The sequence below is a fragment of the Phalaenopsis equestris genome, unplaced genomic scaffold, assembly GCF_001263595.1.
Source record: "Phalaenopsis equestris unplaced genomic scaffold, ASM126359v1 Scaffold000002, whole genome shotgun sequence".
Classification (NCBI taxonomy): domain Eukaryota; kingdom Viridiplantae; phylum Streptophyta; class Magnoliopsida; order Asparagales; family Orchidaceae; genus Phalaenopsis; species Phalaenopsis equestris.
In genome coordinates this window covers 36,263,674-36,285,470 of record NW_018164444.1, presented here as the reverse complement: position 1 = coordinate 36,285,470, position 21,797 = coordinate 36,263,674, and the positions used below count along the sequence as shown (strand labels likewise).

General features: G+C 36.6%; 1 protein-coding gene across 1 annotated transcript in view; it reads right to left on the bottom strand.

Annotated features, from left to right (window-relative positions):
• Positions 1 to 3,579: 3,579 nt before the first annotated feature.
• The window catches only part of LOC110018007 (vacuolar protein sorting-associated protein 52 A-like), an 84,794-nt gene continuing 66,576 nt past the window's right edge, over positions 3,580 to 21,797 (bottom strand). Inside the window, exons 12-15 of the mRNA XM_020715216.1 lie at positions 14,727 to 14,842; positions 14,584 to 14,642; positions 7,806 to 7,906; positions 3,580 to 4,056 (exon numbers count right to left, since the gene is read on the bottom strand). Coding sequence (XP_020570875.1) covers positions 3,580 to 4,056; positions 7,806 to 7,906; positions 14,584 to 14,642; positions 14,727 to 14,842 — 753 coding nt within the window. The remainder of the gene's footprint in view (positions 4,057 to 7,805; positions 7,907 to 14,583; positions 14,643 to 14,726; positions 14,843 to 21,797) is intronic.

Sequence of the window (21,797 nt, the reverse complement as noted above, 5' to 3'; positions counted from 1 at the left end):
ATTTAAGATGTAATTAACTATAGGGGCTTGCCTTTATAGGGAACCAGGAACCCAGATAAAATAAACCCTATCTAATTTTTATGTTAGATAGGGGAACTTGTTGGCATTTTTATAAAAATATTTCGCAGATCAAAACAAATGTCACAAATTGTTTAATCTAGGTGATTGAATCTCTATCACAACTGATATATTTATCCTTCGGGATAAGTGTATTACTTGTAGTATTGTATTCAATTATTTAAGTTATTTAAAATGTGAGACCCGTTTGGTCTCACCTATTTTAAAATTAAAATGTTACTTTTAAAAAGCAAAAGGGTTATATTCATATTTAAATTATTTTCAAAATCACAAAATCATCACTTTTTCAAATCACGAAGTTTAAAAAAAAACGGCCGACATCCTCCCGCGAATCTCCCTTGTTTGGGGCGGAGGTTTGTTCGCGGCGGCCCCGACGCGCAGCGGAAAGCGGGCCGCCGGGTCGCTCCCATGGTCCGCTTTTCTCATGAGTTTTCCCATTTTTAATACCTTACATGCCCCGCCCCGCCCCATAATGCCCCTCTCACCCGAGCTCACGATTGTGATTCCTCTTCTCATCTTCTGCCTTGGATAGCGTCTGACCAAACAAGCTTCTCTATCGACTCTTCTGCCCTAGCGCTTGGAGAAATATCAGATCTGTGAGAGGCATCCGACTAGAGAAGGCCTCTGGAGCTTCAATTCTCAGATCACTCTCTGATCTCAGAGGCCACAACATCGCAAGGATAGTGTTTGAAGTTTGGTTTTATAATTTCTCTGAAATTTCAATGTATTGTTGATATTGGTTCTGGATTTGGCTAGATATTGACTGGAGTTGATGTTACTCTCTAGTTAATGTTACAATTTTAGGGAACTTTCAGGGATGAATTTCTGCTGATTTGAGGATGCGGTGATTCTTTCACCTGATCAATTTTTATTTTGGCATGAAGTTAGTTGCTGTAATGCTCAATCATCTATCAAAAATGTGAAATCAATTTTTAACTATTCCTGTTCTTTTTCCTAATTCTTTTCACCTGATCAATTTTTAACTATTCCATTTTCATTTTTTCTTCTGGAAACTACATAAAACCAAGAAATTTTGTAAACAAAATGTGTGAATCTGTTTGAAAATTTATTTTGGCGTTTGATCCTCTTCCAGGAATGCAGAGCGCGACAGTAACAATTGCTGCCATTTATTCCTGAATGCTATAAGCTTTTGCAGTTGGTGATTTGAATGTTTGACATAGGTATGAAATATATGGTAACTGCTACGAGCAATGTACATGTCAAGCAATGCTTTAATTCATTAGAATCACTGCTTTCCTTCTTTAATTCAATCCAAGCTTAGCACAGTTTCTGTCCATATTAACTCAAAAGATTTGGTTGGCTATATAAAGATTTGAGTGGTATAAAGGTATAAAGTGAAGTTTAGGTGTTATATGTGTAAAAACATAGGGAATTGGATGGTTTTGATGCAAATGTTCCAATTTATTTGGAAGCCTACGGAACATTGTCAAATCTGATTTAGATGTGATTGTGCTTGAAAATCTTAAACCATACAAAAATCTAAAGAGTTCGTCCATATTTTCATACAAGGGTGCAAGCTCTGCAAAATGGATGTAAAATGCAGATTTGATCTCCAATCTGAAGTACATCAATCTGAACGGGTGCTTGATTGTAAATTCCATTGAAATGAAAAGGTTTATGTGTTTCCATCGTTGGAGGTGCTTAATAGTAAGAGATTACAAGTATTGGAGGATTGGTTTGATGGAGCAGGTGCAACAGCATATGACTGTTTCTTTCCTTGCTTAACTGAACTCTTCCCCACCTCAAGTCGTTGTACCTTTTTAACATGCCAAAAGCTTGATTGTAAATTCCATGGGAATGACAAGGTTTATGTGTTTCAATCGTTGGAGGTGCTTATTATTGCTTCAGACTCTTCATTGCTTGTTTTTTTTGTGAAGTATGAACTACTTGTATGTAATTATTAGCAACGTATGTTACCTCATTCGAGGGACTCCCGTCCTTAAGAGTATCAAGTTTATGGTTTTTGTTTTGTTTTGAAAAAGCTGTTATTTTAATTTTGAAAACAATTTTTTTATTTTTTGTAAACATTTTTAGCTTGTAAAGTGAATTTCTGCTTCTGTTGTATTATATATAAAATTGTCATTGTTATGTTCCAAACAGTTTAACTAAACAGGGGCAAAATTGTCATTTTTCTAGAAAAAGCAGTCCTACAGCTGTTTTCACAAAGCAGTAACAAACAACAAGCCAGCTTCTCCGCATCAGCTTCCCCACAACAGCTTTCTGAGGCAGCGCAGCTGCAGCTGAAAAGCTGGAAAGCTACAGCTACGTCAAACAGAGCCTTATATATATTTACACATCCAACACCCCAAACTTTGGTATTAACCTATGCACCACCTTATCCTTTGCATAAAATGGTGTATTTCACTTTTTGTGAATTAAAACGGCAGCATCGTTGGGCTGGTTTGGTGACTTTTGGGCCGCATCTACGGGGTTCATTTGGTAACTTTTTGGGGCTTTTATATATCGATTTGGGCACTTTAAGTGTTTTTTTTTAGGCTTTTATACATTGATTTGGGCACTTTAAGTGTTGATTTTTAGAAATTTTTATACATCGATTTGGGCACTTTAAGTGTTAATTTTTTTAGGCTTTTACACACCTTTTGGGACTGATTTGATCATTGCTTTGAAAGAATTTAAACTCCTTTAGGCCGATTCACTTTTGATTTTGCCCCCTTGCTTAGCTGATTTTTTTTAGAAGTGGGCCAGTCTCCTCCTTTGATTTGCTTTTGTTATATTTTTCCTTATGAATGGTTAAGTCAAAAATGAAAATTTCTGATTTAATTATTTGAAAAAACAACGAAAAATATTTGAGAATTAGTTGAAAAACGCTTAATTGATGGTAAAACACATTAAATCACTTCAAGCTCAGGTTAAAGTGTAGACTTCCTAGATTTTATGAGCACACCCAAGGTGGTTGTTCATTTACTTAATTTTCAAATGAATGAGCACTAAACATAAGGATACACCAAGATGTGGTTGATAACTTCCTTTAATTTAATTAAGTAGTGAAATTTCAGTCATGACTTAACCTACAGTGAAGACCAATGCTCCAGGATTTGAGCTTAAGACTTACACTCAAATCATTTTGGCAATTGGGGGCAACCCAAGTATTACATATAAATCACATACTCCTGGTCTTTTATACGTGACATCTTATTTTGCTTTACTCGTTTTTGTTTTTTTTATTATAATTTTATCATACCAGATTCTCTAGCAATTTGTTTAAGTTTCCTACAATTTGTTGTTCTTCTTATTGCATTATTTACTTTAATTCACTTGCTAAACTCTTTAGGTAGAGAACAGTAGAACATATGTTAGAAGGTACACCGGGCCCTTGAGATCCAACAATAATTATACTTGCAAATACAAAACATAAACTAAACTTAGGACCCGTTGGGGACAGCTTATAAGTGCGGGCGGCGTTTTGAAAACGCCGCCTCACTGTTTGGTACCCACTTATCGCCAAATTATTGAAAATTCTCAATTGTAAAAGACGCGGACCGCGGGGGTCAGCCCGCGGTCCGCGTTTTCCAATTGTAATTTACGCCCGTGACCTTCTTTTTTCCTTCGCCTCTCCCGTGACCCTAGCTTCTCGCTTTCGCTCTCGTCTTTATTCAAAGCCCCGGCTCCCGCGAGCCTCGCCCAGATCGCAGCCGTTCTCCCGACAACACCCCGCTCGCCTCTCCCTCCCGTCAGGAAGCCGCTCGACGCCGGATCCAGCGAGGCTTGGCCTCTTGCTCCCATACCCATAACATTGCCAGTCGACGCCGGATCGAGGGCTTGGCCTCTTGCTCCCGTAACATTGCCATTCGACGTCGGATCCAGCGGGGCTCGGCCTCTTGCTCCCGTAACATTGCTTCTCCCTCTGGTCTCCGCCGGATCGCAGTCGTTCGGCAGAATAGATTCATTTCGGCAGAGTAGGTAAATGGTTTCTCCCGTGAACGCTTCTTTGATATTCTTGCTGAGTAGGTAAATGGTTTCTAACCCATTTCGGCAGAATTAATCCTTCTGTGAATATATCATCAGTAGGTCTCTTCCTTATGACCATTTCAAGGGCAAGAACACCAAAGCTGTAGTCATCCCCCTTTGTTGATGCAGTTCTCCCATATCCGTACTCTTGATATTTCATGCAAATAGATTTTTTTTTTGTGTGACATTCATATATATATTTGATTGCATCCAACATGCATATTTTAGTTAATTTAGAGCAGTTCCTAAGCATAAGTGTCAGATCGTATTGGATTTATGATTATTTTTTGGATTATTGTTACTTGATATAACATCAACTTTGTTATTATAATTATTTGAACATTGATTTCAGCTTCTCTGTAAATATATTCTGAGAGAACAAATAGCTTTGCCTACGAGCACTAGAAATTACAATATGGATCCGTTCTGCTTTCATCTGTTGTAAACACTTCAATGTCAATATTTGCTACCTTTGTTGTTTTATGAAGAAAAGCTACCTAATTTCACTTTATAGATTCATTCGTAAACTTTATTTGAATCAAAGTTGTGGCAGAAATTTCATAAAGCTCTCCGTTTGAATCAAAGTTGGGCATTATTTAGACAAGTAGTTTTCAATGCACCTATTAAAGTTTTACATGATCATTAGAAATTAAGTGGTAGGTATGTAAATGCCCCTAAAACTTATTGTAAGCTCTACATGATCATTCAAGAGGGGCTACGTTAAGGAATTAAAAGCAACAAGGGTGAAAGTTCAAGTTCTACTTTATAGGCAAGATGGAAAACCATAATAGGAATCAGCTCAGCTCAACATATGGTGAGTAAACTTCAGCATTTAGAAAGACCATCTCTTAGCATAGTCGTCATGATAACTGCTCCACAGATTATTCATTTAATTAAAAAAAAATTTCCAAAAAAGCTGTTTACAAAACGCACTAACCAAACAGCTAAACTGTTTATTCAGAACAGGGGCAGAATGGTCAATTTTTCAGAATCAGCTGTTTTCAATAAGCGCCAACCAACCAGCCAGACAGCTTATCCTGATTGCAGTTTCTCAGCTTTTCAGCTGCAGCTGCGCTGTCGCAGGAAGCTGCTGTAGGGAAGCTGCTTCGGGGAAGCTGATTGTTTGTTTGTTGCAGCTATGTGAAAATAGCTGCGGAACAGTTGTTTCTAGAAAAATGACTATTTTGCTCCTATTTAATAAAATTGTTTAAAACAAAACTGTGACAGTCACATATTTGATACTTCATAAGCAGAAACAGAAGAAAACTTCAGATACATAATTTACTTTATTACCATTACAAGTAAAATAATCATTCTAAATCATTCTCATTTTATAGATGTATTATTTTATTATTAAATTTCATAAAATACAAAAGAAAGTGACTTCAAAGCCTCACAAGTTAAACTCACTTCTCCCATTTATGTCGTTGGTTTAAAAAAAACGGGTAGGAACAGTTTCAGTGACTTTTAGCGAATCAAATACTTGTCATTGTTCTAGTTACTTCCAAACACTTACCTTAACCCAAATCAGTCCTAAATAAACAAATTTCAGGAAGATTACATATTGATTCCTAATATGCACCCACCGATTAGATAATTGAATTTGACAACAACAGAGCCCAAGTAAAACCTAAACTTTCAATAAAATAAAAGATTCAACAGGGCAAAAATGGACAGGGGCAAATTTAAAGGGAAACACTCACCTTATTGAGGTAATAAAGGGAGCAGTCGACAATGTTTAGCTGGAAGAAAGTCGACCCGGCAACCCTAGATCACCCCTAGATGCGTGACGGGAGGCAAGTAGCCGTTGGGATTACCGCTGCCATTGCAATGACGGGGATTAAGGTTTTTATCGATAGGCTAGAGCTCGTGGTAGGCTAGAGGAGAACGGAAATGATCAACGGCGGCTTCGAACGCCGCAGGGAGGGAGGATCGCGTGGGAGGGAGGACAGGCAAGGAGTTGTGTGATGGAATCGACCGCGACAATGGAGCGGTGGAGCGATAGAGAGGGAGGAACGTGAGAGCTTCGACGTCCAACAGAGGAATTTTGGTTAGGGTATCATGCGTAATAATCCATCGTCGACCGCAGGCCGTGGGGATCGATCTGCGGTTGGCTTTCCGCCAAAATTACGCCCCACGGTGTCCTGTCGTGCTCGAGACGCCGAACCAAACACCCGCAAGTCGCGGCCCGTCAGCGCGACGCGCTCACCCCGCTGTCCCAAACGGACCCTTAGAGTCACTACATTTTGGAGTTTGGAACAAGTCTTCGTGGGCAGCACGACGGAGAAGCAGCGGGTGGAGGATGACGATCTACAACAGCATATATTTCTCTAGTTTAAATAACAAGTCATAAAACTTCGAGGTGGTCTGCCTAACACGACATAAATCCTCACTTTATATTTTAGACATTTGCACTGTAAAGATATTGATATTGAAGTACCATAATCGGTATAAACTTTTATACGGTGCTCCTGTGACGGTTACATAAATTTATAATGATATTAGTATGATATTGAAATAGCAAGATTCATTGATAACATTAAAAGTTCTTAATATTGATTTATTAAAATTTTAACTGACATGCATTTTACTTTCTTTTCCTTGTGTTGCTCCAGTTTCAAAATATAAGTATTAACTGATTTGTTTAGCTCATTGTTATCTTAAGCTAACTATTCAGGTCAATTAAACGATTAAAGATGAGCGATATAAGGAAAAACAATTATAGAAGATACAGAAACCTAATAACGAGGTAATTTAATCGTACCGGTTTAATTTAGTTTGATAAGCGGTGCCCTATCATCCATTTAATTTAAATCGTCTGTACCCGTCTTGCTTAATTCTAAGCCCCAGGTTGGGTCATGATAAAAGTGGTATCAAAACCAAGGTTTAGTATTAATTAATAAAAACTTGATGAAAGATTCAATAGGATAATTCTAAGAAAAATAATTATAAAAATTGAAATTAACTTAAAGTAATAATTATTAAACATTCAGGCATAGTGATACGCCCGAAATCATAGCAGAAGAAAATCAAATAGAAAATAAAGAAGTACAATCTACCATAAATGTGAACACAAATGCCCTCACCCAAATGACTCCGTTGATTCAGGAGTCCAAAAGAGGAAGCGGAAGTGATACAGTCACTGTAAATAATGATTTGAAGATATTTCAAGATCAACATCCACCTTTTTAAAGGGGAATTGAAAACCCGATTGAAGCGAAGAACTGACTAATGAGGATAGAGAAGATATTAGATAACAAGGCTTCTTCGGATGAAATAAGAGTACTGCTCGCAATGTTTGTGCTGGATGACGAAGCCAAAAGATGGTGGTGTGGCCAACGTCGGAACAAGCTAAGGGGCATACCTAATATAATGGTCAGTTTGGAAGAATTCGTGGAGCTATTGAGAGAATGATTTGTACCCCTATCCGCTCTAAGTCAAATGCAAAATAGGTTCATCAAGTTGAAGCAAGGTTCACTGCACTATTGAGTTATTCGCCACAGTTGATCGCAACCGAAAAAAAAAAAAAAAGTGCTACAGATTTGCATCCACTTTGCAAGCGTTAAAGATCAATGTTATAAAAATAATATTTACATGCATACATAGATTTGGAAATAAAGGAATCTTATGAAAGCAAAGCTAAAAAACAGCAGCTAGGAAAATTCTAGACAAGTTCAATGTAGCCAAGTTATTTGCATATTTATCAAGGAATTCCAAAAGACAATTGATGTACGCACCTTGTATTGATGTACTATTCGGATCATAAGCATTACACCAATTGCATCGAAACAATTTGGTAGTACTGCGTTGAAATGCTCATCAATAACTGCAAATGGTCCTGAAAAACAAAACATGATCACTAATCACATTCTTTTGCTATAAAAAACAAAATAAATATTTTTCTGTTTAGGGAATTGATATTTTCAGGATAGATACTAATTTATCGAATTGTGGTCATTCTTACCAAGCCATTCGCTGAAATGACAATATTATCTGCTTTAAAGGCTTAATATTTAAATAGTTTTCAGAAAAACAAAGAGGCATATTGGACTAGATCATGAAAAGAAATTTTGCAAACAAAGGAACATACAATCAAACAAAGAGAGTAAAACGTTTTAATACAAATTGCAATGATCTAATAAAACTGTTTCTGCTGCTGCAATCTGCATTCACCCAATGAAAAACCACATTTTAAGGCTTTAAAATTACGTAAATAAAGGCAATTGAAATATGTTCCTCTCATTGACAAAGCATCTATAAGCATCAGTTATTTTTCGTTTCATGACTGACAGAAAATGGAGAATAATGGGGTGTGGTTTAATCAACATGTGTGCTGAATTAATACAATCCTAGGAAGGAATTTTTCCAGTAAGTAATGTAGAAGATTAGGGGCAGAAAATCAATTATATAAAATCGATAAAATAATTACAATAGGAAAGCACTAAAATGATGACAATCCATCCATGCATAAAACAGTAAGATGGGATGGAGAAGGCAGCTGGATCGGTGAGTTGACATGGGGATAACTGGCAAATTGCAGGAAGACAGCAAGTGGACGCATGAAGGGCGCAGCTCAATACTGGGAGTTAACAAAAGGATGCGAAGGCGTATGAAGTGCAGAATCTGTGGAAATCATGCATTTATTCACTCCTCAAAATAATCAATAAAAGTTATCCATGAAGGGTGTGCATTTTGTATTAAACAGAAAAAAGAGTAAGAAAAAGTTACAAAAAAAACGTCTTCAGACTTATGCAAAAACAGCTCTATCATATTGGAGAATGGTAAAAAGCTCCGAAGATTTAAGAACCGAGTCAAAAAAAAAAGCAGTGTAAGAGCCTTTTGGGTACAAAAATGGACAGCTTGATTGAGCTTTCGAAAGTTTATCCATTACTCGTCCTTGGTAATTCTTAAGTGAGTACATTGACGAGTTGATTACTTATAGTTATGAATGGCATCCAGATTAGACTACTGTCAAGTTTTTCAATAAAATGACTCCCAACTTCAATAAGCTTTGTGTGGTCATATTGCACAGAATTATGTCAATATTGATGGCTCACTTGTCATCACGATGGAGCATCATAAAATATTTCCAAATCTTAAAGCTTCCATGATAGTTTTTAGCCATAGCAATTCACAGACACGTACTTTCATAGATCTAAATTTGGCTTCAGCTTAAGATTTTGCCATATTATTTATTTATAGCTTCTTCAGTCACAAGATTTACCTTCTAAGAATGTGGGATAACATGAGATGAATCTCTTGTTTACCATAAAACCTGATAATTTGCGAAGGTGTAAACTTCAAGAGTCAGATCCGCTACCATTATAATAAAATTCCTTTGCCCTAGGTTTCCTTCAAATAAAATAAAATAAAATTATATATACTACCCTATGATGTGATTCTTTGGGTTGTGCATAAATTAAACCATAACAGTAATTGTATAAACAACGTCAACTCTAGTATGTGATAAGTAGATAATTATTCCCACATGTCTACTATTACATCATCTAGGGCATCCATGACTGTATTCTATAGGATTGTCTATGATTAAATTCCATAAGGCTTTCACGCTTGCATATCAGCTTCTTCAAGTCATCCATCCCTTCCATACAATACCTTATCAACATAAACTAATAATGTTGAGGCTCTCCCTTAAATCAAGTGAAATAAAATTAATATTGTATGGTCTTCTTGACTTTCTTTGTCTCCCATGCTGAGCATTATCTTAGCGAACCCTTCAAACTAAGCCCTTGGGGATTACTTTAACCTAGAAAATGATGTTTTTAGCTTACATTCCCTTTGTTCCATATTTGAGCCAAATCAAGGCGGTGCCTCAGTACACTTACTCCTCTGGGCCATATAAGGAAGAATTGATAATATAGAATTATTGTATTTTCTGGTTAAATTTGGTGGTTAATGATAAAGGAACTTATGTTCATGTTAACAACCTAAGCAAAGGTTCAAAGGTCAATTGCATGCATCTGAGCTTACTCTTTAACAACCAATCTAGTTTTATATCTTTCCAAGGAACTATCTGATTTTATACTAAATCCCATACTTAAATTTTTTTAAGATAATCTATTGCATTATTTTAATTCTCATCATTTAATGCCTCATAGACAAACGTAAAGAAAAATGATACGCCGGCTAATAATAAATATTTGATAATTATTACAAAGATTTTTATATGATAAAAATAAATATAGGAAATGTTAAGTAGAAGTTCTTGTATCTTTGGTACCAAGAATCCTTTCAACTGCGAGTACAATAATTACCTAAGTGAAATCAATAAAAGGAATTGATTCAGTTGATTGGACTTGCAAAGATTGAGGGAATGATAATTTGGGTAGAAATAGTGATTGGACTTGCAAAGATTGAGGGAATGATAATTTTCATCTTAGTTAAACCTGTAATAAAAATAGCTGTCTAGAAAGCAATTTATGTATAGGTTTTATTTGGGTAGAAATAGCTAATTCTAGGGCATAATTGCTTATTGGGATTCAATGGAAAGGAAGGGAGATCCAAAAGAAGATGTCCATATTTATCATTTGTGAATGATTGTTTGTCCCAAAGGTAGCATTTGCATTCTTTTGTGCGGGAGAAAAACCAATGAAACCACATTTAATTGTCTTTGTATATGTTTATCTCTATTTTGAAAATGCATATGAAAAAAAACTACGAAACTCAAGCACGGATACAACATGACACAATATCAAGACACGACATGAAAAAAAATGTGGGACACGACATGTCATGGACATATTTTTTTTACATTTAATAACTTAATTATATAAAATATTCTTTTTTTTCATTATTCTCTACTAAAGAAATCACAAAACAAAATATGAAAGAATAAAATTTAACGTGTATCATGAAACCTTAGGTTACAAAAATCAATTATTTCAAAATTAAACATTTTTTATGTTTCAAAAGAATTCCTCCAAATTATCCACTAAAATTTAAAATAACATACGATTACATTTTCTATTAATTAAGTTAAAATTTAATTTTTAAAAATTATAACAAATATAGATTTATAAATATTAACTCATTAAACAGTAAAAAAAAAGTATAAGTTCACTTATAGAACTAGGGCAGCTTTGACTTCCCTTGGCTTCAACGAATAAAGGCTCTAGTGCAGACATCGTAGGGTTTAGCTCCAACTTCGATGCAGGGTATTTCGATCAACTTCAACGAACAAGTTTGACTCCTACCCAGATTGCTGCAAAGAAGCTTACAACTTCCACTTTAGCTGGTGCATTTTCGGCTTTGATGAACAAAAGGAAACTCAAATATTCAACTTCAATAAATACAGAATGGATCTTTGGAGCTTGATATTGACAAACAGAGAAAACTAACGACACTAGACTTCAAGGAATGTTAGATGCATCTTTGATGATTGGCTTGTTGGAAGGAACTTCGACATGATTGAAAAGGAGGCTTTCATTATGAGGTATAATTAGGGCTACAAATATAATTTTAATTTTCTACTCGTGTCTCATTTTTTCTAAAATTGAGTCGAGTCTATGTTTGATACAATGTCAATGTGTGTTTGAGACATAAAAAATTCAGATACAAATTTTGCAATGTCAAACATGTGTCAGGCATGTCAGAGCCATGTACGGGCATGTTGGAGCCATGTATGGGTGTGTAAGAGCCATGTTCATGTCTGATACATGTCCAACACAAGTAATGGCAAATTTTTAGCTACATATAATAAAATTAACATATCCAAATTTTCTAGGAATAAAGTAGTTTAAGTTGTTGAAGTGATGAAATAAATTGGTCAAGATTTTTGTAGGACTATAGAACCTAAGAACCCATGTAGTGAACAAGTTTATGAAGCAAGAAACAATTAATACAACTTTCCCAAATATTAATTTAGAACATTTTTTTTAAGAAAAAAGAGCCTTCATAGAAGTAAGTACATGGTTGTTATTTTATCCGACTATTCCATTTTGTTGGCATATACAAATAAGATGTGACTCGCATACTATTCCTTTTTTTCTTGAATTATGAGAGAAAAAGTTTAAAGTTAAAAAGTTACAATATTTTTGTATTGCTAATACAAAAACATAAAAAAAAAATCTTCAATCCTAATTTCTTTGAATAATGAAGAAAATATAATTACAAGAAAAAAACTAATGACTAAGAAATAATTGTTTGACATGTCTTACTTTTACTGAATTTAAGAGGTTCTAAAACAAAAGAAAAATTTGAGATTACGAGAAACTTTTTTGAATAGTGGATTTCTAAGGGTTGTAGAGACCATCCCATTCTTTAGCAAGTCCAATTGCCCTCATGCTTTGTTCTTGAAAGACATAATGTAAAGGGCAAAACATTATGCATAAAATCTTTAACTAGCTTTTTGAATAACGAAGGACATTTTGAGCTGTGAAGGATTTATTTATAAGATCTCATTGGCCAAGATTGATTATTAAAAATTCTATGTGTAATAAATATTTTCTTATTCTATATAAGAAGTACATGAACTAAATTTGTGACTGAAGTTATTTAAATGATATAAAGCTCCACAACCAATGATTTAGGAGCTAAAATGAGTATCTCTAAGACCATAAAAATATGAGAAGAGGAGGAAATGCTAGATAATATAACAGTGCATGTACTTGAGGTATCTGAGTAGCAAATCTATTTTTCCATAGATACTAGCAAGTTTTTCAGGTTTTCTAATTCTTCATTGTGAAACACATTTGGCAATTATTAGATTTTATTTTCACCCATATGAGTTATATATGTGTGTCTCAACTCTTTTCCTTTTTCTTCTTGTGCTGATTTCTTATGAACTTTCTAACATATTTCATCTAAATGACAAACTTTTTGCAATGTGCATCATAGAGTATCTCTATTAAGCATATTTGCTAGAGTTGATTGCATGTGGTTCTCGATTGGAGAGGGCTTTGGGTCAAAGTTTTTTGTATTTGTATCCTTTGATATTAAGACCATGCCCTCCACAAGGTTGGTGGTGATAATGAATCCGCATCTTTATTCTTCAATTCAAACAATGATAATGATCATATTTAATGATTAAAACCCAACGTTTTAAGAATATGTGCCTTATAGTATCAAACTCAGCATTTCATTTAGCCAGAAAATCATATATTCAATCTTTCTAACAAACCTTTTAAGAAGCGCCACATCTTTATTTATAAGAATATCTCATTGTTAGAAATGTGAAGGACTACCAATAGGTTGGAATATTTTGCAATGGAGTATCCTTTACACTTTGTGAATGAGAACTTGGTCGTGACTACATTAGTTTATGTGACATCAAGAATTTTGGAAATGCCTAATTTATCCATCCTATATTTCCTTGGTTGGATAGATTACAAGCATGTATCACTCATCTCAAGTGCAATTAAGCTTCATAACTAGGACACCACCAATAAGTCAAAGACATTCCAAACATAGAATCTCCTTGCTCAGGTTCAACACCAAGTAAATGTCTCAATCTTTCAATTTCATTAAACAATATGTGAACCAATTGTGACAGTTTTAGATAGTTATTTCCAATTAATGGATATTTTAAATAAATGTTGTTCAGTTCTCCTACTGAATTAGAATTGTTTACCTCAATCCCACGGGATTTTGAGACAAAGGGAAAATAAACAATTTTGTTATCCATGAAAAGGAAAATTGTGGCATCAATGCATTTGCACGAGCAGAAAAAGAACACAAACTGAAAAAAGATTCAGTTCCCCCAAAAAAAAAAGATATTTTGAAATATTTCCTAGAGCTTTGACACCAAAATAAATAATTAGAGAATAACTGAGTATGTTTTATTGCATCATAAGTGTTGATCCTAGGAAACTTGTTAATAGCAAATGTAGAAGATTAGGTATAACAACGACAATAAGTGCAATAGGTAGGCAATACAATGATGAAAGCCCATTCATAAATAAAATAACCAGCTGGAATGGAGGTAACTTTTCTGTGAGCAAGCAAGTGAACAAGAGAGCAAGTAAGCAAGTGAAGGTGCAGCAGCGAGACCAGGTGAGAGCAGGGTAGAACTGGGAGCCATGTTATAGGCATGAGGGAGAAAAAAAAATCTGAGTAACTCATGCATTTCTTCAAAAACTAAAGAGAATGTTTAAAAAGCACCTATTACCAAGGCATGACAGTTGTAGATATCAAGTTCAAAATAATTAAAGAAAAAAAGTTCAAAATAACTACAATAAATTTCATGGCCCTCATTGGCTCTCGGGATCCTTGTACCAAGCCCATAAGCTACGAGCCTGCTCCACAAGATGCATATAAGTGTAAATTTCCATTGACAATATATCTGCTTAGCCAAACAATTGATAGCAAAAGCTCATCTTTATTTTATAAATGAGGGATTAGTTGTAAAAAAAATATTTAATAAATAAATCCATATTTATATTACTCAACGATGGATAAAAAAATTATCAAGAGGTGCCTACTGGAAAAATAAAAAGATGTAAAAATTATTCCAGAAGCCTAAATAAATGAACCTTTAAAGGAAAAATTAAAGAATACCTGCAAAGATTTCATAGAATATGGAATCTTCACCGAAGAAATCATCACAAAATAGGTACCTAAGAAGTACTATAAACAATTTAACTGGCTGCATTCAATTTATGAGCACAATAAGATAAAAGTTTAAGCAAACCAGAATTTACTCTGAAGTAGCAGTATCTATCAAAAGCTTGTGCAAGCTCCTAAAGAGAACTTCATACGGATATTTTTGGGAGTTAGCTTCAGCAATATGTGGAATTAATGCTGGTTGGTCGATTTCCTGAAGAAAAGAGAGAACTATTTCTGAGCAACATCAAAACATGTGAAATGGCTAATTATTATTTTGATGCTAAAAGAGTATTTCAAAATTCACATATATCAGATTGATTGAATAAATAAGAAAAGAAAAGGGTTTCTCCTCCTCAGGGAGAGTCGGTACACAAACATTAAGAAAATCTTTCCTTCATCACACATGCCAAGAATAAAGGAAAAGGTATGGCCAGGGGAGTACATGTTAGGCATTAAAAAGGGTACAAAAAAGTTGAAACACGATGAAATTGCCCAAGGAAATCGAAAGGATATTGTCTATATAGTATAAACACTGTTCAAATGAGTAGAATCATTTTTCCTAGCAAATTTGAACAAGGCATGTATCATTCGAGATTAATGGAACTATCATAAAATGCAGAAAGCATATTAAGCTTTTGTTGAGATGAAAGAGCATCATTGATATCAAGATCCATACAAGCTTTACAATGCTTGAAGAAAGAGGGTAAAATATAAGACAGAACATGGTATAGAGTTCAAAAGAAAAGGTAGTTATTGACATATTTCAACAGTATCCAAGCACTTATGATAAATCGCACTTAAGACTCCCCAAATTCCCTGGTTCATATCAACATTAAAAAAACTATTAAGTTGGAAGCTAATCAAGCTCATACAAGTGAACATGAAATGGATTTCAATCATAATAATAATCCAATTCACTTGAATGCCAATACTGGCAAGAGACAGAAAATATCAAGATGAATAATTTAGGGTCTTCAACAATGATGCTTATTGAAATTGTAGATTTCAAAATTTTGACGTAACTGATTGATGAAAGTGATCCAAAAGCTTTTATTGATTGGTAACTAGATCTAGTATGTTCGTTGAATAAGCAAAGATGATAAGTGTAATTTGCAACAACAAAATCAACCAACAAAGCTAAACACTAATGGATGAGCATGGATGATACCGGAGTAAACCCAAACTATGATAAAACAAAAATATTTGTTGTTGAAGACTCTTCAACATAAAATAACACAAACAGAAAACGGTCTTCTAAGAAGAGAGTGGCGGAGTGGACACCGGCTGGTTCGCAGGCATAGAAATATTTGGGACGGTGCACGCGGCACCGACTGGAGGGTCGAGGGAGGGATGCTGCAGTAGTTGGAAGGATGGGATATGAGTTGTGATGGGTTTGGATGGCATGAAGGGAAGATCGACATGCTTGTTAAGGACGGAAGTGTAGCCTGGCAAGAGGGTGTTGGAGGGGTTGAGGCCTGGCTGGAGGGTGTTGGAGAGTTGCGGCCTGGTTGGACGATGCGAAAGGGAGCTAACGACACTAGGGAAGATCCAGGGGGTGGCCTGTGACAGTTGGATAAGTGTTGGATGGCAGGCGGAAACAGGATAGGTGTTGGATGGCAGGCATCAACACGAAGAGAAGGAACAAGCAAAGATAAATTACCACATCAAACGAGTTACATTCGAAACACCTTGTTGTTAGATACAGCCTTAAAAAGGGAGAAATGTTGGAGCAAGAAGTTTAAAATCAGAGACAAATCAAGAATCGAACCCTAAACAAGAAAACAACATGAATATATAATTGATAATAGTAGTTGGAATAGGAATAGGAAGGACAAAGAATAGACAGGAAATATAATAGGGAGGGGATAAAAAAAGGCTGAGAATAGAATATGAAGGGAGTTCCCTCTACAGAAGGGAATTGAATAGAAAAAAAAGAGGGGGAAGGGGAGGAGGCTATATCAGCACTCATATTCTGGACCAACTGGTTCAAACCTAAGCCCTGCATCAGTCTTTCAGGGTTATGAGAAGCTTCGACTATATTCATCGACGATTCTAGTTCTCGTAGTACTGTGTAAGGCCCACAACATTGAACATAGCGGAAACATTGTAGTCCCCTAGAATGTAGATCTTATAGGCGTTGTCATTCGGTTTCCAAAGTATCCTAAGAGATCTATCTGCTCTGAGTTTGATTTTGTCGAATGCTCCCATTGAATTTCTATCCTTCCGCCAAATCCACATGAGGTCTCTTTTTGGAAACGTCACCTTTTTCCTTTTATTATTCTCCAGAGCCTGATATTTGCAGTTTTTCTTAGAGATTTTCTTCCCAACCTCCTCGTGGAGCTTTTGAATCTCGTGAACCTGTTTTTCAGCATCCTTACTGATCTCTGATGTTGGCAGGATTGGTACTAACTCAAATGAAGTGAGAGTGTTGTACCCATACACAATCTTGAACAGAGTGCGTCCCATAGTTTGACTGGCAGATATGTTGTATGAAAACTCGTCTTGAGCTAGAATCAAGTCACTCTGCTTGATACTCTTTGTCACAAATGGGAAGGAACTTCTGAAGCCTGATATTTGCGTCCCTTAATAGTACCAAATATTGGGGCCGGTGCCCGCGGCTCCGACTGGAGGGTCAAGGGAGGGATGCTGCAGTAGTTGGAAGGATGGGATATGAGTTGTGATGGGTTTGGATGGCATGAAGGGAAGGTCGCATGCTTGTTAAGGACGGAAGTGTAGCCTGGCAAGAGGGTGTTGGAGGGGTTGAGGCCTGGCTGGAGGGTGTTGGAGAGTTGCGGCCTGGTTGGACGATGCGAAAGGGAGCTAACGACACTAGGGAAGATCCAGGGGGTGGCCTGTGACAGTTGGATAAGTGTTGGATGGCAGGCGGAAACAGGATAGGTGTTGGATGGCAGGCATCAACACGAAGAGAAGGAACAAGCAAAGATAAATTACCACATCAAACGAGTTACATTCGAAACACCTTGTTGTTAGATACAGCCTTAAAAAGGGAGAAATGTTGGAGCAAGAAGTTTAAAATCAGAGACAAATCAAGAATCGAACCCTAAACAAGAAAACAACATGAATATATAATAGATAATAGTAGTTGGAATAGGAATAGGAAGGAAAAAGAATAGACAAGAAATATAATAGGGAGGGGATAAAAAAAAGCTGAGAATAGAATAGGAAGGGAATTGAATAGAAGAAAAGGAGGTGGAAGGGGAGGAGGTTGTATCAACACTCATATGTTGGACCAACTGGTTCAAACCTAAGCCCTGCATCAGTCTTTCAGGGTTATGAGAAGCTTCGACTATATTCATCGACGATTCTAGTTCTCGTAGTACTGTGTAAGGCCCACAACATTGAACATAGCGGAAACATTGTAGTCCCCTAGAATGTAGATCTTATAGGCGTTGTCATTCGGTTTCCAAAGTATCCTAAGAGATCTATCTGCTCTGAGTTTGATTTTGTCGAATGCTCCCATTGAATTTCTATCCTTCCGCCAAATCCACATGAGGTCTCTTTTTGGAAACGTCACATTTTTCCTTTTATTATTCTCCGGAGCCTGATATTTGTAGTTTTTCTTAGATATTTTCTTCCCAATCTCCTCGTGGAGCATCTGAATCTCGTGAACCTGTTTTTCAGCATACTTACTGATCTCTGATGTTGGCAGGATTAGTACTACTAAAATGAAGTGAGAGCGTTGTGCCCATACACAATCTCAAACAGAGTGCGTCCCATAATTTGACTGGCGGATCTGTTGTATGCAAACTCGTCTTGAGCTAGAATCAAGTCACTCTGCTTGATACTCTTTGTCACAAAGCATCTTAGAGGATTCCCAAGGGTCTTGTTTTACCACCTCCGCTGGCCCTCAACTTGAGGGTGAACTGCGAAACTAAAGTGAAGCTTAATGCCTAATTTTCTCCATAGAGTCCACCATAAGTGGCTCAGAAAATTGACATTTCTCTCTCATGTGATGGTTCTGGGTATACAATGAAGTTACGATTACTATGAAATATAGGTCACAGAGGGATTACTCTGTCACAAAACATCTCAAAAGATTTCCAAGGCTCTTATTTAATACCTCCGTCTGGCAGTCAATTTAAGAGTGAACTGCGAAACTAAATTAAAGCTTAATACTTACTTTTTCCATAGAGTCCTCTAGAAGTGACTCATAAACTTGACATCCCTATCTGATGTGATGGACCTAGATATCCTGAGCAGTCAGGTTTACTCTGAATACAAATCGGCGATATGCGAGGCATCTAGTGTTTGGTGGCATGGTATGAAATGTGACATCTTCGAGAATCGGCCCACGATGACCACGAATGAATCCTTATTCCATTGTATCTTTGGAAGCCCCACCTTGAAGTCTAAGTTAACGTCTACTCACGGAGCCTTGTTGACCTCATTTTTTAATGAGGTCTAGTTTTTTTCTTAGGGTTTAGGATCTAGCCTTAGGGTTCTCCCTTTGATTATCTTAGAACCTTAGAAATTGAACTCGCCTCATTTTAGAAATTCAACCTGCTTCTTTACTCTTTTGGAGTTTGGATGTGTGATATCGACCTCTAGCATTTGGAGGTTGAAACCAACATGAGAAAATCCAAAAGGAGACTTTATAGGATCTTTAAGCCTGAGACTGCCTTATACACAATTTGCACCTTTGTCCGCACAAACTTCGCGATTCAGACAGTCGACACGTTCGATTACCATAATTCACATCGTCTGCGAAAGGAGTCTTTATATGATCTTTAAGCCTGAGACTGCCTTATACACAATTTGCACCTTTGTCCGCCCAAACTTCGCGATTCAGACAGTCGACACATTCGATTACCATAATTCACATCGCCTGCGCCGTTATTTGTCGAAAGCTTAAATAACTTTTGAAAAGATCGATCACAAAGCAGAATTTTGACGAAAACTGAATTTGACACGTTCTTTTGACTCGATTGTCGGTGAGGTTACCCAAACGACCTCAGATGACGAAACGAACTGCGTCGTCGCGTCCGAAACGTCAATTTTAGTTGGAAAGGACACTCATTTTGTTGTAGTTTCGTTCACAAGAGAATAACATTGCAAATCGAGGGATGTTCAACTTTAATTAAAAAAAAATTCTTTTTCACTTTAAAATCCTAAATCCCTAACACACCCGGCTCCCAGACCGCTCGCTCTCCTCTTCTTCAGTCGAGCCCGAACTCATTCTTTCCCATCCCGTGCTCACGCCTCTCTCGCCCGCTCTCTCCCCTCCCTGCGAACCGATCCCGATCGAGCGGCCCTCTGCTTCTCTCCTCTAGAAATTTTGGCTCGAGGTCCCCTCTCCCCGTGCTCTGCAAAGTTTCCACCTACTCCCTGTCACGCTCCAACCTTCCACCCGCCACGCTCCCTGCCCTGCAATTCTTCTCGCCACTCGCCCGTCCTTCTGACGTTCGGCTCACCGCCCTGGTAAGTGCATGTATTCTTCCCCCTCCCTCTTCTACTATAAAAAACACCATCCGGGAGGGTTTTGAGGGTTGGCCGAAATTCTGGAGAAGGTGGAGGTGCTGCCAAAATTTTATCTGATCTCTTCGGTTGGATTTTTCCTGCTTTGTTCATCCTGTGTGTGTGCTTGAAGTCTTTTAGAATTTTGTAGGTAAAGCTTGAACATGGTAGTCTCTCCCATTTTCTTTTCACCTCTATCTCAGGTCATCTCCAATGTTATTTTTGTTTTGAGTTCATAAAGATGTTAGCTAAAAAAAAAGTGGAATATTTGTGGTTGGGCTTGAATCAGGCTTCGTTTCTTTTTTTGCATATGTTGCTCTATGCATTCTTGGACACCATCTTCGTTATATTGGAATATCTACTTGCATATGTATCAATTCAGACATTTAGGGTTCAGGAGGAATGCTGTTGTTTACGTCTTGCGTTACAGTTTCTACCTGGTGGATATTACTGATGATCTGCGCATTCTTTTTTTTCTTTCTTTCTTTCCTCAACTCTACTTATTGTCATTGTTGTATATTTTCGTTGGCTAAATATGGAGCAAGTCTTCGTGGGCAGCACGACAGAGAAGCAGCAGGTGGAGGATGACGATCTATAACAGCATATCTTTCTCTAGTTTAAATAACAAGTCATAGGACTTCGAGGTATTTTGTCTAACACGACATCAATCTTCACCATATCTTTTATGTCTTTGCACAGCCAAGTTGTGCAATTTAAGCCATAAATCGCTTTAGGTTCTGAGGTTGTCGTCTGATACGACGTAAACCCACATATCTCCACCCTCTTATCTCTGCGCAAACCACTTGTATGACTGTGTCATGCAAATATAAATCCTAAATAATAAAATCAGCTGGATGAAATATAAAAAAAAATATCTCAAAATTGAAGTCAAATAGTAGGATGGTTTGGAAAGTCACCGATGTTCTCCTCAGGATCTGTGACATCCCCTCTTTTTCTTTCCTTTGATTCCGGAAATAAATTTTCTCATTTGGTCCCCTTCCCCATTTGACTTTACTATGCCCAACCTTGGAAACCCTAAACTTTGAATTCATGAAAATAGATATCATTGAAAGTTCTCTGAAGTTCTCTGAAGTGATTTCAGTCATTTGAGAGGTAATTAATTATAAAGGTTTGCCTCTATAGGGAGCTTTAAGAACCAATGTAATATAAACCCTATCTAATTCTTAATATTAGGTAGGGAATTTGTCGGTTAACATAAAGGTTCGCAAACCAGATGGATGTCATAAATTCTATATGGCGAACTCAGTGTCAAGTAGTATGCCTATCCTCGGGATAGGTGCATTACTTGCGGTGTTGTGCTCAATTATTTAAACTATCATCTATATGAGATCAGTTCAGTCTCGTATTTTCAAAATTAAACAATTGCATTTCAAATATATATATATATATATTATATTATATCAAATATTCCTTTCTCAATTTGACACGATCAACTCTGGCGACTCCGTTGGGGAATAGCTCTATTCTCAATTATGATCAGTAATTTTTTATCTTCATACATCGGTAATAAGTCCATATCCCTCATGGACTAGATTACATTCTTTCGTTGACATGCTTCACTCCTTTCATTCGTGGGCAAGCACGGTCAACTCCTTTGGTTTTAGAGTCATCTGTTTGACCATCTCAAATAGTGGTTCATGAACCTTTAGGGTTTGCTTTTTTGAGCGGTC